The 14,418-nt window shown below is 43.1% G+C and overlaps 1 protein-coding gene across 1 annotated transcript; it reads right to left on the bottom strand.

The window, feature by feature from the left end:
- Window positions 1–6,640: 6,640 nt before the first annotated feature.
- On the bottom strand, window positions 6,641–10,984 carry LOC123412409 (nicotianamine aminotransferase 1-like). Its single transcript, XM_045105348.1, has 7 exons — window positions 10,542–10,984; window positions 9,675–10,014; window positions 9,364–9,582; window positions 8,090–8,149; window positions 7,214–7,369; window positions 7,038–7,131; window positions 6,641–6,906 (listed from the first exon to the last, which is right to left on the bottom strand). The coding sequence occupies exons 1-7, from the start codon at window positions 10,817–10,819 to the stop codon at window positions 6,779–6,781; spliced, it is 1,275 nt and encodes a 424-aa protein (XP_044961283.1). The 5' UTR covers window positions 10,820–10,984; the 3' UTR covers window positions 6,641–6,778.
- Between the last annotated feature and the right edge of the window lie 3,434 nt (window positions 10,985–14,418).

Genomic DNA, 14,418 nt, shown 5'->3' with positions numbered 1-14,418 from the left:
AATTCTTGGGGCCTCCTTCTCAAGAACCCAACCCTGCAACAGGCGACCGCGATCTAGCTGGTACCGCGGAGAAACCCAATTGCAACAGGCGTTGTCTGGCGTTTAGTTTTGAGGAGACGCCTCCAGCTGCCGCCTTCACCGAGCCTCAGATAGCCGAGGTGCGAAATATTATCAGCCCCAACACACTCAAGAAGGTGGTCTCTGAGCAGATGAACTCGATCCCATTACATCAGCAGAAGAAGGGACGGAAAAGAAAGAATAACAAGGGTGCGAGCCAGCCGGCACGGAGTACGATCCGTGCTCTGGACGGGCCACCTTCACCTAAGGATATCTCGAGGAGGGTGCATGTGGCGGGTAGGCCGATGCTATCGACTAATCTTCTCAATGCTGCAACCGGTGCTATGCGGAGTCTGCATGACAGTGTTCTTTGTTTGGAGAAGCGGCGTCTCTCCGAGAATAATGTGGCATACCCGGTTTTCATGGCCAAGGTGCCAGAGGGCAAGGACTTTGTCGATAGCGCCATCGGGGGTATGATCGTCCTGCGGTTTGCTGACATCTTCGCTATGTTTAACCTTCATCCGCTGCACTACACATTCGTTCGACTATTTTCGCTGAGTATGGAGATGCGGATCATTAGAGACAAGACCCCGGACCTAGTGATAGTCGACCCCTTCTATATGCGTGCCAAGATCTTGGGCAGCGCTGGGGACAGGCAAGTCACGAGTTCATACCTCGAAGGCGTCATTCTGGCAAACTCAGAAAAGGATAACTTCCTCGTGCCTTACTTTCCCTGGTAAGTTATCCCCTCATCGCCACGTAACATATGATTTCTTAGATTTCGATCGTCCTTTTTTTTCTAACATTCCGTGTTTTGTGCAGTGACACACGTTGCACACTCATCCTCTTAAGCTTGAAATATTCCACGGCCACGTATTTCGACTCGGACCGTCAGTCAAAAAAAGACTACACAAATATCAAGAAAGTTCTTGATGAAGCTCTTCCCGGCTATGCCATATCTGGAGGCACCTTCAGCAGGACAAGTCTTAGGCACGGCAAGCACGTGTTCACCCACAATACGACGTTCGCCTGCGTCAAGCAGCCGCCTGGCAGTCAGAAGGATGCCTACTACGCCCTCCATCACATGCGGGCGATCATACGGGACAGTAATCACCTTCGGCTACCAAATAATCTCAAAGATTGGGCCGCACGCTTGTCGGCAATCCAGGATGCGGACATCAGACAAGAATTCTTTCGCATCCAGTCGGAGTTTGCGGAAATCATCCATCAAGATGTCCTTCGTACCTCGGGGCAGTTCTACCTCAGATCTCCGTTGTCCAATAGTGAGATAGATACAATGCTACAAATGCAGGCTGACAACGACCGCAATTTCATGACCATCATGAAAGACGGCGGCTTCATCCACGTTCTCGTGAATCGCTACTAATTCATGTTGCAATATTAAACTTTAATGAACTGGTATGTCTCTTTGGTTTGGACAGTCGTTCAACTTATATATAATCGATGCTATTTATTAGTAGGACCATGAATCGTGTTGTTATAGTTGTAATATTAAACTTTAATGAACTTGTATGTCTCTATGAATTGCTACTAATGTTTTGTTTGGCTAGTGCATAGAGATGCCGTCGTATGTCGTGTACAAGGGTAAGGTTCCCGGAGTCTACGACGACTGGGAGGAGTGTCGGAGACAGGTTCACCGATTCAGCGGTAATAGTTACAAAGGGTACACCACAAGGGCGGAGGCAGAAGTTAGATACGCGCGCTATCTAGCAGGAGAGAGGAGGGAGCGTTGGAGGAACCGGATGAAGACCAGTTTCATTGCGATTATGCTCATCGTGATGACCGCAGCTCTCTTCTATGTGATGGTAGTTTAGATGGTCGATATCGACTTGTAATGTGAAGACAAACTCGCTACTCGCGGTCTCGAGACTTGTAATGTTCTAACTTTGTTCGGTATTTTAAATTCGGAGACTAATATGATGAATTGTATTCGGAGACTAATCTTCTATTGTATTCGATAAATCTATTATTTATATGTTGTGCTATCTATATTCTGTGCAATAATATATTTTGTAATCTGTGCAAATATCAGAAAAAATAAAATAAATACCTAATATTCATACTAGTGGCGCATCACTCAGCACACTAGTGCGCAATTAGTAAGCCAGAGCATATGGGTAAATATGACCCTGGAAGGCATACTAATGGCGCACCAGGATCTATACTAATGGCGCACCAGGATCTATACTAATGGCGCACTACTTGGTGCGCCATTAGTATACCAGATACTAATGGCGCACCGTGAGCAATACTAATGGCGCACTACCTGGTGCGCCATTAGTATACCAGATACTAATGGCGCACTTGTGGTGCGCCATTAGTAAAAAAATCTAATGGCGTGATGCTAGTGGCGCACCTATAGTGCGCCATTAGTAGCAAAAATAGGTGCGCCATTAGCAAGCCTTTTCCTAGTAGTGATTTGCAAATATATTACAGTAGGGGTAAGCTTATTCAAATCAAGTCTTTTATACAAAGAGAAAGGCATAACACTAACAACGGCTCCTAGATCACATATAGCAGTTTTAACATAATTTCATTTAATGGAGCAAGGTATTGAGGTATACCCGGATCTACCAGTTTCTTAAGCACTCCACCATCAAAAGAATAATTAGAAAGCATGGTAGAAATTTCAGCTTCAGGCATCTTTCTTTTATTAGTGATAATATCTTCCATATATTTAGCATAAGGAGGAATTTTCAAGATATCCGTCAAACGTGTTCGTAAAAAGACGGGTCTAAGAATTTCAACAAAGCGCTCAAAATCTTCCTCGTCCTTATTCTTAGAAGGCTTACATGGGTTTCTGAACCCATGAGTCTCAGTCTCTACCATGTTTTCTAGCAACACAATCCCTCTTATCATAATGTTTGTTCTTAGAATGTGGGTTATCAAGATTATCAACAGCAAGTTCTATTTCCACATCATTATCAGGTTCTTTATCATAATCTGGCTGAGCCTCAACATGAATATCATTATTATGATTATCATTTCCATTGTCACTAGGTGAATATTCACTACAAGGTTGTGTCTCAGCATCAGAAATAGAAACATCATTATGATTCTAAGTAGATTTTTCTATAACAGGTTCACTAGAAGCATGCAAGGTCCTATCATTTTTCTTTTTTTCAGATAGACTAGGTGCATCATCGTTAATTCTCTGAGAATATTTTTCAATTATTTTGGGGTGACTTTCAGGATAGAGAGGTTCCTTAGTCATTCTACCCCTTTAGTCATTACTCTAACAGCATGATCATTCAAGTTATCATTCATTTCAGCAAGAAAATCATTTTGTGACTTAGCAACTTGGTCTAGTTGAGTATGACCATGGATGCATGTTTACCTAGACCTTTAAAATCCTTAGCAATTCTAAACATCAAATCACTCAAACGTTCAATCATCATGGCATTTCATTGTACTTTATTTTTAACATACATATTAAAATGTTCTTGCTTATCGATATAATTATCAGATTCATCCATGCACTGCTCAGCTGTTTTATTATAAGGAATATCACCCTCATCAAATCGAAGAAGAGAATTTACCTCTACTACATGTGTAGGGTTATTGAGTCCATGTATTTCTTCAATAGATGGTAAATTCTTGACATCTTCAGATTTAATACCTTTTTCTTTCATAGTCTCTTGGCTTCTTGCATATATTCTTTACTAAGGAATAGAATACGTCTCTTCTTTTAAATAGGTTCCGACGGTGGTTTGAGAAGTGTCCAATCATTAGCATTCTTCAATATATTATTCACAAAATCTTCAGGTTTTCCAATAGTCTGTTCCGTGAAAACATAACCAACACAACTATCTAGATAGTCCCTAGTAGCATCAGGTAGTCCATAATAAAAGGTATCAAGTATTTTATTTTTCTTAAGAGGGTGATCAGGCAAAGTTTTAAGTAGCTAGAGAAGCCTCCCCAAAGCTTGATGGAGATTCTCTTCTTCAATTTGCACAAAGTTAAATATTTCATGTAAAGAAGCTTGTTTCTTATGAACATGAAAATATTTTTTAGAGAAGTAACGTATCATATCCTCGGGACTACGCACACAACCAGGAGCAAGAGTATCAAACCATTTCTTAGCATCACCCTTTAGTGAGAAAGGAAAAATGTTGAAGTATATAGTAATAATGAATATTTTCCTCATGAACAAACAAGGTGGCAATATCATGCAATTTGGTAAGGTGTGCTACAACGGTTTCAGTTTCATAATCATGAAAAGGATCAGATTCTACCAAAATGATTAATTCAGGATCAACACAAAAATCATAGTCCTTATCGGTGCCACATATAGGAGAAGTAGCAAATTTAGGATCATGTTTCATTTTCTCCATCATAGATTTTTCTTTTAATTTACATAGCAATTTTCTTAAATATTCTCTATCATTACAAGAAAGAAAGTCTACCTATCTCTCCATCCATAACATAACCCTCAGGTACATCATGCATAGTAACTCGAGTAGGAGAGCTAGGCATAATAGGTGAATCATAATTCTCCTCACTTTCAGCAATTTCAGTTTCTTTAGATCTAGCAATATGAGCATCAAGTTATTCATTAAGTGGCACAATTTTAGTTTCATCTAGCATAGTAGTAGCATCATCATGAGTCTCATAAAATTCAAAAGTAGCATCATCAAGTACTTTTGAAATATCAGAACGAACAACAAGTGTTGGTGCCGCAAGCCTACTGAAAACAAAAGGAATCAAGTGCAGAGCTAGATGGCAGTTCATTACCTCCCCTCATCTTAGAGGTATGACCATGGTTCTGGTATCTATCAGATTCTTCATTGCAACAATTGGATATCCCAAGTGAACACAATAAATAGAGTTATGCTCCCCGCCAACGGCCCCAGAAAAATATCTTGATAATCCACAAAAATAGGGGATCGCAACGGTCTTCACGGGTAGTATTACAGCATAATTATTTGATTCGATAGAAGGGGAGCTAAAGAATATTTATTGGTCTTAGCAGTTGAGTTGTCAATTCAACTACACGTGGAACTACAACAAAAGTTTAGTATCACAGCAAAATAGTAATAGTAATGATAATAATAATAATAACAACAATAGTTTTGCAATAATTGTAACAACAACAACAATTTTGTAATAATTATAACTTAGCAAGGATCAATATATGAAAAACATAGGCATTAGATCGGTGATGGATAAGTATATTGGATGACATTCATCATGTATCAGTTACAGACTAGAGAGACAAAGAACTAACTCCAATTCATCAATGTAATGTAGCCATGTATTCCGCATATAGTCATATGTACTTATAGTAAGAACTTGCATGGCATCTTTTGTCCTACCCTTCCGTGGAAGCAGGTTCCATAAGAAAACTAAGGGATATTAAGGCCTCCTTTAATAGAGAACCGGAACAAAGCATTAACACACAGTGATTACATAAACTTCTCAAACTATGGTAATCACCAGACATAATCTCAATTATTGTCATCTTGGGGTATGCGGATCATGCACGTAATAGATGCATATAATTTGAAAGATAAGATCAAAAACACTCTCATATTCATGAAAACATAATAGGTTCAGATCTGAAATCATGACACTCGGACCCTAGTGACAAGCATTAAGATAGCAAAGTCATAGCAACATCAACCCTAGAACATAGTGGATACTAGGGATCAAGCCCTATCAAAATAACTCAATTACATGATAAATCTCATCTGATCCCAACACCATCCAGCAAGCCTACAAAGAAATTACTCACTTCCGATGATGAGCATCATGCAGTTGTCTATGTGCACCCAATCTAACCTAATCTCGAGGGCCTAAACCTAATAAATCATTTTCTATGTGCACCCAATCTGACCCACTATGTGTTTCACTCCATGATTATTCCTCTCTAGGTCATTCAACTAGTCGTGATACCCTATGGGATTTGGTGGATTTCACACTGATACAGCGTGTATACACTTCACCCACTCATGCATCAACCTTCTATAAATATTTGGCCGTACCTAGAAAGATCTCACAATGTGAAAAGAGTGATAACTGATATGCAATACTACCAGTAAAGCAAGCACGCAATCATGGCATAAACTATACTATGTCAGCGCACGCCTGCGTCGTATCCATGCTGAAGGTGATCGACTGAAACTTGGCTTTGAAGATGAGAATCTAGAGTTCAGCGTTATGGTGGACTCGCCATCATCGACGCAAGTGCGGCAATTCCTTCTTGAAGGCATAGCCTATGAGTTGTATATTTTTCGTTTCTGATGTGTCTTGTAACATAGGGTTTAGTGGTTCTCCGAGAAAGTTACTGTCACGAGGTATACAGCCTTAGAGTTTGTTTTCCATTTATTTTCGGGTCCAGGTTGTTCGGCTATTGGATTTTACATTATTAATAATATATGAATCCATGCATCATTCTGATGCAGCCAGGGATCATCCTCATTTTCGAAGAAAAAGAACATGACAGTACATTATTTTTCGGCCAAACAGTATTTTGCCTGACGAAACAAAACAATGCCCTGAATTGTCCTAGGTCGTGTTCAGGCATGTGGGTCTGTATGTGAGTGTCCAGGACATCTGGATCTGTATGTGACAGGGCCAAGTTTTATTCAAACAAATGAAGGTTTTTTACCCCTATATTGTTTGTTGGAAATAATGTGTAAGGCATTACTGAAACCTCAACAGCGATTGAGGAAAGTAACGCGGTGTTACCACCAACCCATTAACACAAATTGGCCTGTGACTGATGCCTCCTGCAGAAAGACTTCACCCTTTCGAGCCCTTGCTTCAGTGTAGGTGGCTCCGAAGCAAAGGTGATGCGCAACCAGTTCTCCATGCCCAAAGATTTCCCTGCAAATGGCAGTTAGAAGTTGGGGCATCTCTCAAACAACAATGGAAAAGAATGGTCTGTTGAAAATATATCATCAGGGGTGTTTGCATCTCGACGTAAGCAGCTATTCGTCTGTTCTGCTACTGCATACCAGGCAACAGTATAACTGATTCCTCCTTCGCCAACTTGCTGCAGAAGTCTACGTCGTCACAAATGTCCGAAAATTGTGACACGTCCAGTTTTACCTGCAGAACATAGTGTTATTCCACCTCCTTTCAACCTGCAACAATGTGAAGCCGCAAACATTGTTCTCTATATATGCCTTACCATCATAAAAAATGAGCCCTCTGGTTTGTGGGGGCAGGTAATACACTTAATTTCTTTTATTGCATCATAACATATCTCTGCAGTCTCCTTCAACAGCTTGACAATGTTGTCATAGAATTCATCATTTGTGTTCTTGATAATATGAGGAATAGCTCCCTGGTGCATGGACAAGACAACTTATAAGACATGATGTTTTCAATCCCCTACAATAATGTCATGCGAACAATATGTACCCAAGTCACTACTGAAAATACTTGAAAGTGGGGTTAATTATACAAAACTTGAGTGCGAACAGCAATTCAAAGAATACGCAATCTAACAACCAGTTGGCTAACGAATTGGTGGTTGCACTAGGAACATACTCCTACATATGACCCAAAGTTTAATTTATATACTTCCAAATATGCTATATTTAAATTCTAAATAAATCGTTTTTAAACCTTTTTAAGGGTTGTTTGCTTAGTTTTCAAACTACACATTTCATCAAAACTATTAGAGAATGACACATTTGACAGAAAAACACAAACTGTGGCTGTTGGATGGTAAGTCCCACTTTTAGATTCAGTCTAATAATTTCCAGCAAAAAAAAAATCAATTTGATAAAATTGGAACCAGTGCACGTGTGACTTACTGAAGTGTTAATAGCATATATTACCCCCGTTCGGAAATAACTGACGTGGTTTTAGTTCAAATTACATGCAACTCTCACTGTGTATTGCATGTAAAACACAAAGATTGTGCATCTACCACATGTATTGTCCTTCAAATACCTATGGTAAAGTAGAGAAATAGGAACTTTCCAAGTTTGCTAACTATTCAACTACCTAGGTATCGTATAAAGGTGATGAAATGGCTGACATCACACTGTTGACTAACCTGAATAAATGTTGCAGGACCTGATATTATACTTACGAAGCTTCTGAGTGAATCAACAACCTAATAATAGACACATCACAGAAAATTCAGTAAAATATCAAACAATCAATTAAGGGTATTAATTAACTTGCGTGAAAACTGTTAAAATATATTATCGGCCTATCTCCATCAGTTCGGACTTTTTGAAGTAACTGGCTCTGGATCATGAACCCAATGTGGTATTAGAGTCAAGTGATTTCAAGTTCAAGACCCGGCCAACCTGCTATTAATAAAAATAGTAGTGGCCTACATGAATCCCATGTCGAAAGCCTCGAGGAGCCTAGACGTGAGCGGCAGTATTAAAATATATTGCCTGCCTCTCTCCATAACTTTGGAGTTTTGGAGTAACTCCTCTAACAAAAACATCAATACTGCTTACAAGACTAATTCAGAAACAGCAAACTATATGATGTAATAATGAGTATACATGGTGCTTCAAAATGGACTTTCATGGCATTATTATATCAAAAAGCATCGATTATCGCTAGCACAAACTATAAACCACATAGAAAACTCTGTAAAACAAGTAAATCCAATGATCATGAGTGGTTTACCATCGTATGTGAGATATGGTCGCTTGTCTTGTACTCCCTCCTTTCCTAAATATTCCCTCCATCCCAATATAAGTGTCTCAACTTTGTATTAGAGCTGGTACAAAGTTGTACTAAGCTTGAGACACTTATTTTGGGACAGAGGGAGTACAAGTCTTTCTAGAGATTTCAATATGGACTACATATGGATGTATATAGACATATTTTAGAATGAAGATTTACTCATTTTGCTCCACATGTAGTCCATATTGGAATCTCTAAAAAGACTTATATTTAGGAACGGATGGAGTAACATTGAGGAAGGTGAAGCCCCTTCCTACCTCTTACACTTAGGTGGTAGCGTGTTGACTTTTCCATTGATACTTTTGGAAGATAACATTGTAGAATGATTAATAAAAGATTTGCTACAACATTTCTGCAGCTTATCAGGTCGTGTATGACTGACAAATTAAAATTCCAGTTGGTGGAAGCAACTAGTCCTCATAGGAAATTTCAGAGGAACAAACATGCAGGACGAGCTAACCGATACTTCGGAACTCACAAGTCACACCTCACGTTATCTTGCCAATTAGGAGTTAGTGAGAATAATACAACTTTGTTACAAGTATAAACATCCTGGAGTGAACTAAACCAATAAATTTACCATAAAAGAAACAGATGCTCTTAGATATTAATAAGAATCACCTTGGTTTTTCTCAGAATGCCTTTAGGGTCACAAGTTGCTATCCAACCAAGCCTCCAGCCAGGTACAGCCCATCTCTTCGATATAGCTCCCAAAGTGATTACCGGGACAGTCTCTCCGAAAACACCCATTGGCACAAAAGGTGTGGTACCATATACAAGGTGACCATATACTTCATCAGCAATGACTAAAATACCGAGCTTGCTTGCTATATCTGCAATCTAATTTAACATGCAAGCAAGCAAATAAGCTCTATTACGATAAATAAAAAGAGAAGAAAGGTTACCTAGCTTTGTACAAACGCTATACAAACCTTGGCCAAATGTTCGTAGGTATACACACTGCCACATGGGTTGTTGGGGTTGGTAATCACAATTGCAACAGTATTCCCATCTGCGAGAGCTTCAACAGCTTCCAAATCAACCTCCCATCCTCTCTCCGGGAGAAAATCATAATGCCGTACTTCCATCTTATGAAACACTGCATGTGCTTCGTGTTTTGGGTAACCAGGCATTGGCAATAATATGTTGACGCCTGCTTGGCCAAAAACAGACATCACAGTCTCAATTGCTTGGCTACCTCCACAAGTGAGGAAAATATCATCATGGGAAATCATGTAAGGAAGATCGCGGGATAGATACTCGGCAACAGCTCTGCATTTCAGCAGACAGTATCAATACAAGTAACACAGCACATACATATTACTGGAACAGCCCACATGAAAAGATTTTCACAGGCAGTCGTACTGCGAATAACACCCTTGGTGACTGCCGAATTCGTGAGACATGTATTTTATTCACAGTAATGGAACTTGGAAGTGATCTATAATGTTTAAATTTGTTTTACTTTGATGGGTATGTGACCTGAGGAAGCTGCTGAAGACAAACCAAATCATGGAACTGAAACGGATAAGGGGGAGTCACATGCAAGATTAATATAGGGCAAAGTAGGTATGTGTATGAACTATATGAACTCTCCATAGCAAACTTTTAAGTACATACTCTCTCCGTCTCAAAATAAGTGTCTTAAGCTTAAATATAATTTTGTACTAGAGCTAATACAAAGTTGAGACAGTTATTTTGAGACATAAGGAGTACTAGCTATCATTCATTCAGTTCAACGCAGTCCATGCTATGTTTTTGAAAGAGACATGGCAAACGACAGAGACGGGGACACAGACCTGCGAGCGGGGAGGCCGGTAGCGGGGGTGGGGTACCCGTTGTACTCCCCGGAGCGCACTGCCGCGACGAGGGCCTCCTCCGCCTCGGGCGCGGTGCGGAAGGAGGGTGAGGAGGAGGGGTCGCCGTGGCTCAGCGGGATCACGGGCCGCGGGCCGCGCTCGTCCAGGCAGGCGTGCACCTGGAGGAGGGCCTTCTGGATGCTCCTCTCGCCGGCGGCCGCCAAGGTCGGGTTCGGGGCCGCGAAGCGCCACGGCGTGCTCCTCCCGCCGTCTTCCATCGCCGGAGCAGCCTTCGAGGTAGCTTTGTCGTCGGCGTTTTGTTGTTTGAGGACGGAGGTGTAGGCGAGAGAAGGAAGGATGTGTTGGAGAAGATGGTCGCCGATGGTGCTCTTTTGCTCAAGCTGGTCCTCGCTCTGTCACCTGCTCGTTGGCCGTGGCCGTTCCATCCCGCCCACCCTCCTCTCTTGTCCTCACCTCTGTCTCTGTGCATTCCGAGGCCATTAACGGGCCCACCCCTGATTTTTCATTTTGAAAATTATTACACCTGGCAGTTGCAGGAGAGCTGCTATCCCACTTGCTAACCACGTGTTCTTTATCTCGAAGGGTTTTTTTTCGAGTAGATCGAACAAAGGCTCTAGCACACCGTTGCAAAAACAAAAGTCTACCCTGTCACGAAATGGTGTAACCTTCGGACATGGTTGGGAAAAAGAGCCAAAAAAAATTCTAAAAAGTCCCTCTCATATGGACTTCTTCCTTTAGTCTCAAAACATACCTTTTCTTAGTTTCTAAAAGTCCTTCTGTTTTTTTACATGGGACTACACTAAAAGTCCCTAGAAAAAAACACCCCCAAACCGTTAGCACTAGCAAGGAGTCAAAGCCTTTTCTATTCCGGCCGCCAAAAGCTTCATGAGTGTTGATCCACCGCTGCACAGCGTGTCCGGCGAAGTAGGCCTAGCGATGGCCAGGCTGTAAGAGCAAGTGCAACGGATCGATCTATTTCCTCAGTCGTCTGTCTGTTTGGATTTGCGGGATATAAGTGATAACTCAACGCACCGATTTATTTTTAAAACGCATTCGCTTCCCGTCCGCGTCATTTCATTTTCTACCTAAATTTAGGACTGAAATGCGTCGGTGTGTATGCGTGCATCTCTTTGATGTCCGTTCCAATCATCGCGGTCAATATAACTTATGACGGCCGCCCTCCTCAGGCCCACGCGACAGCGACCGTGGTCGACCTTTTTTAATACGAGCGTGCGGTGGGGTCGGTCATCTGCTTACAGAAACCCCCCCCCCCCTCCACCCCCCGGTCCCCATCTCGCCACCCCTTTGTTTCCTCGTCGGCGACCCACATCCATGGACAACGGTGACAACCTCGTCGTCTATACCCACACGATGCTCCCGGAGGAGGTCGCCTAGAGGGTGATACGTCAGGCGCACGAGCGCGCCCGTGCTACGCCTGGCTTTGCCCAGAACACCCTCGTCGTCTACCCCCGCGCGCTGCTTCCGGAGGAGGCCGTCTACCTCCATGGCGCTGCGTCTCGCGAACGAGCGCTCCCGTGTTGCGCCACCGCCGACACCAGTACTGCTCGACCCCGCTCCGACGCAGCCCAACCTCGCCGCTGCCGACGAGGACGTCTATTTTTTTTTTCTTTTTTCATTTATAATGTAACGCGTGGACTCTCGCCGCTTTCGTGGCCGGCTTTTAATGCTTCATTATTATTAATTTCATGCGCTGGAAAAATGGGTCGTGCCAGCGTTGGGCTCATGCGTCGACCCAAACGTCGGAGCGAACGTTGGTGTCCGCCTAACCGATCCAAACGGACGAAAAACGAACAAAATTATCGTCCTTTTGGGTCGACAGGTTGAAGTTGCTCTAATGATAAAACACCCCGTGCCATATCTCCCGGGAGTAGCAACATTGTATGAAAATGTGGTCTGCATTGTCCTCCTCTTATAGACATGTGTAATAGAGAGACGGTGCGTCTTGCAAGCCATGACGGGCGCGATGATCTGATGTTCAAATACCGTATTGCATTGCCAATTAGACAAAGATCTTGCATTTCAATGGAGCCCAGCAACGCCATATGCAAGAAGCAGGAGGGAATCTCGTCATCCTTGACACAACCGGTTGTAAGTTGAATAGGTAGAGTAGGACCTCGTGATGTCAAAAGGCCAACATAAAGCATCATGGGTCTTACTGTTTCAAGGGACCTCGGAGATGGCATGTCTCGGCATGTAGAATTGTGTTTGTGTCATGAAGTTCAACATCACCTTGGATGTCATGCTCCCAGCAACTTGTCGTCGCTGCCTGCTTGACTGAGCGCCTGTTCCGAGCTCTCGTGGACACCATCTTCGAGTTCAGTAGGGCGATGTTCGCGGCGGTCCGGACGTTGATGCACCGGTTGTGCCATAATAGCACCCGATCTTTGTCTCCAGCTGTGATATGGACCAGGATGTTAAAGACTACCCTTGCATCCTTGTTGGAAGTGCAATCATGCCCTAAACCATATTTTGATGGTGATGACAACATGCATATAGGGAACTAATCATTTTTGTCAAGTGCATCTCAGGTTTAGTTCACAAAGATTACTATGTGGATCATAACTAATGGATCTAAATTGCTCGTGTACGGAGAAACAAGACAAATAGCTTTAGCTCTTTTCGGTTTGCTCTTGAGTATAGGGATTCCGCACTATTAAAAGAGGATCAGTGGCTTCGTAAAAGAATTACTCGAAACCCACAAAAACCTCTGATTTGCATCTACATTTCATCTCTAGATCTTCAGCGATTAGGGAACAAGTTTCTCTTTTGGGTTGTGTTGTTTTGCCTCTGCTTTGACCGGATGACTAGTGGTTACCAGACATCCGACGTCTCACAGCTCACCGCATGTCCGGCTCTCATTAGAAATCCGTGTCACCATCATAGCAAGTGATGGGGTCATAGTCCTAGGGTACGTCACATGCCTGACCTACATGTCCTACCTAAGGACTATCCCACATAAGGGACAGGACCTTAAGTCCGCCCCGACTGAATTAAGGTGTCCCCATCATCCAGTCGGTAACAGGCCCAGAATCATCCAGTCGGAGACTAACATTCGGAGAGCACCAGGCCAACCGACTGGATACACTCGGTACGTCGTAACCTCTCTGGAGGGAAACTGCCGTACGTTTCCGGGTGCGTTTATTAGCATTCAGAGCTTACGTTACCTGTAACGTATGCATTCAATCGCCACTACTCCACCCCTGAGTCAGAACCGTTGTGGAGGACAGCGCACTCTATATAAGCCGCCCTCCCCCACTGGTCAAGGGGTTAGCAAATCACTGTATTCCTTATTACATTCGGTAACAAGCTCCGAGAGCACTGAGACGTAGGGTTGTTACCTCCACCGCAGAGGGGCCTGAACTCATACAACCTCGCCGTAGCTAGGACTCTGCCCATCTCATTCGTACCCTACACATCTACTGTCAGGCTTATACCCACGACAGTTGGCGCCCACCGTGGGGCAGGCGTCTAAGCGACTTCCGGCGAGTTTGTGACTACTTCCTTTCGTCATGTCGTCTGGTGGAGATTCGAGCATGGGTCGCCAGATCCTCTTCGGCGTTCTCTCCTTCACCATCGACGACTCGGCGTGGCTTCGGGAGGCGCCTCTCGACGTCGAGACGCTTCCCCGTCGCGGGGCCACGCACTTCCGTGCCGGCGCTCGCGGCGTTCTTCTTCTCCAACAATCGGCTCCATTATCAGCCTGCACTTCCGCCATGCGCCGCAACAAGCGGTCTCGCAGTCCGCGTCTTCAACGTTGGGTGCAGCATGTCCGAGCGCGTCAGATCGCATCCTCTCAAGTGGCAGTTCTGGAGTCTGTTGTGGTTGCCCCACGTTC

This window comes from Hordeum vulgare, chromosome 7H (genome assembly GCF_904849725.1).
Source record: "Hordeum vulgare subsp. vulgare chromosome 7H, MorexV3_pseudomolecules_assembly, whole genome shotgun sequence".
NCBI lineage: Eukaryota > Viridiplantae > Streptophyta > Magnoliopsida > Poales > Poaceae > Hordeum > Hordeum vulgare.
This window is presented reverse-complemented; position numbering and strand designations above follow the sequence as displayed.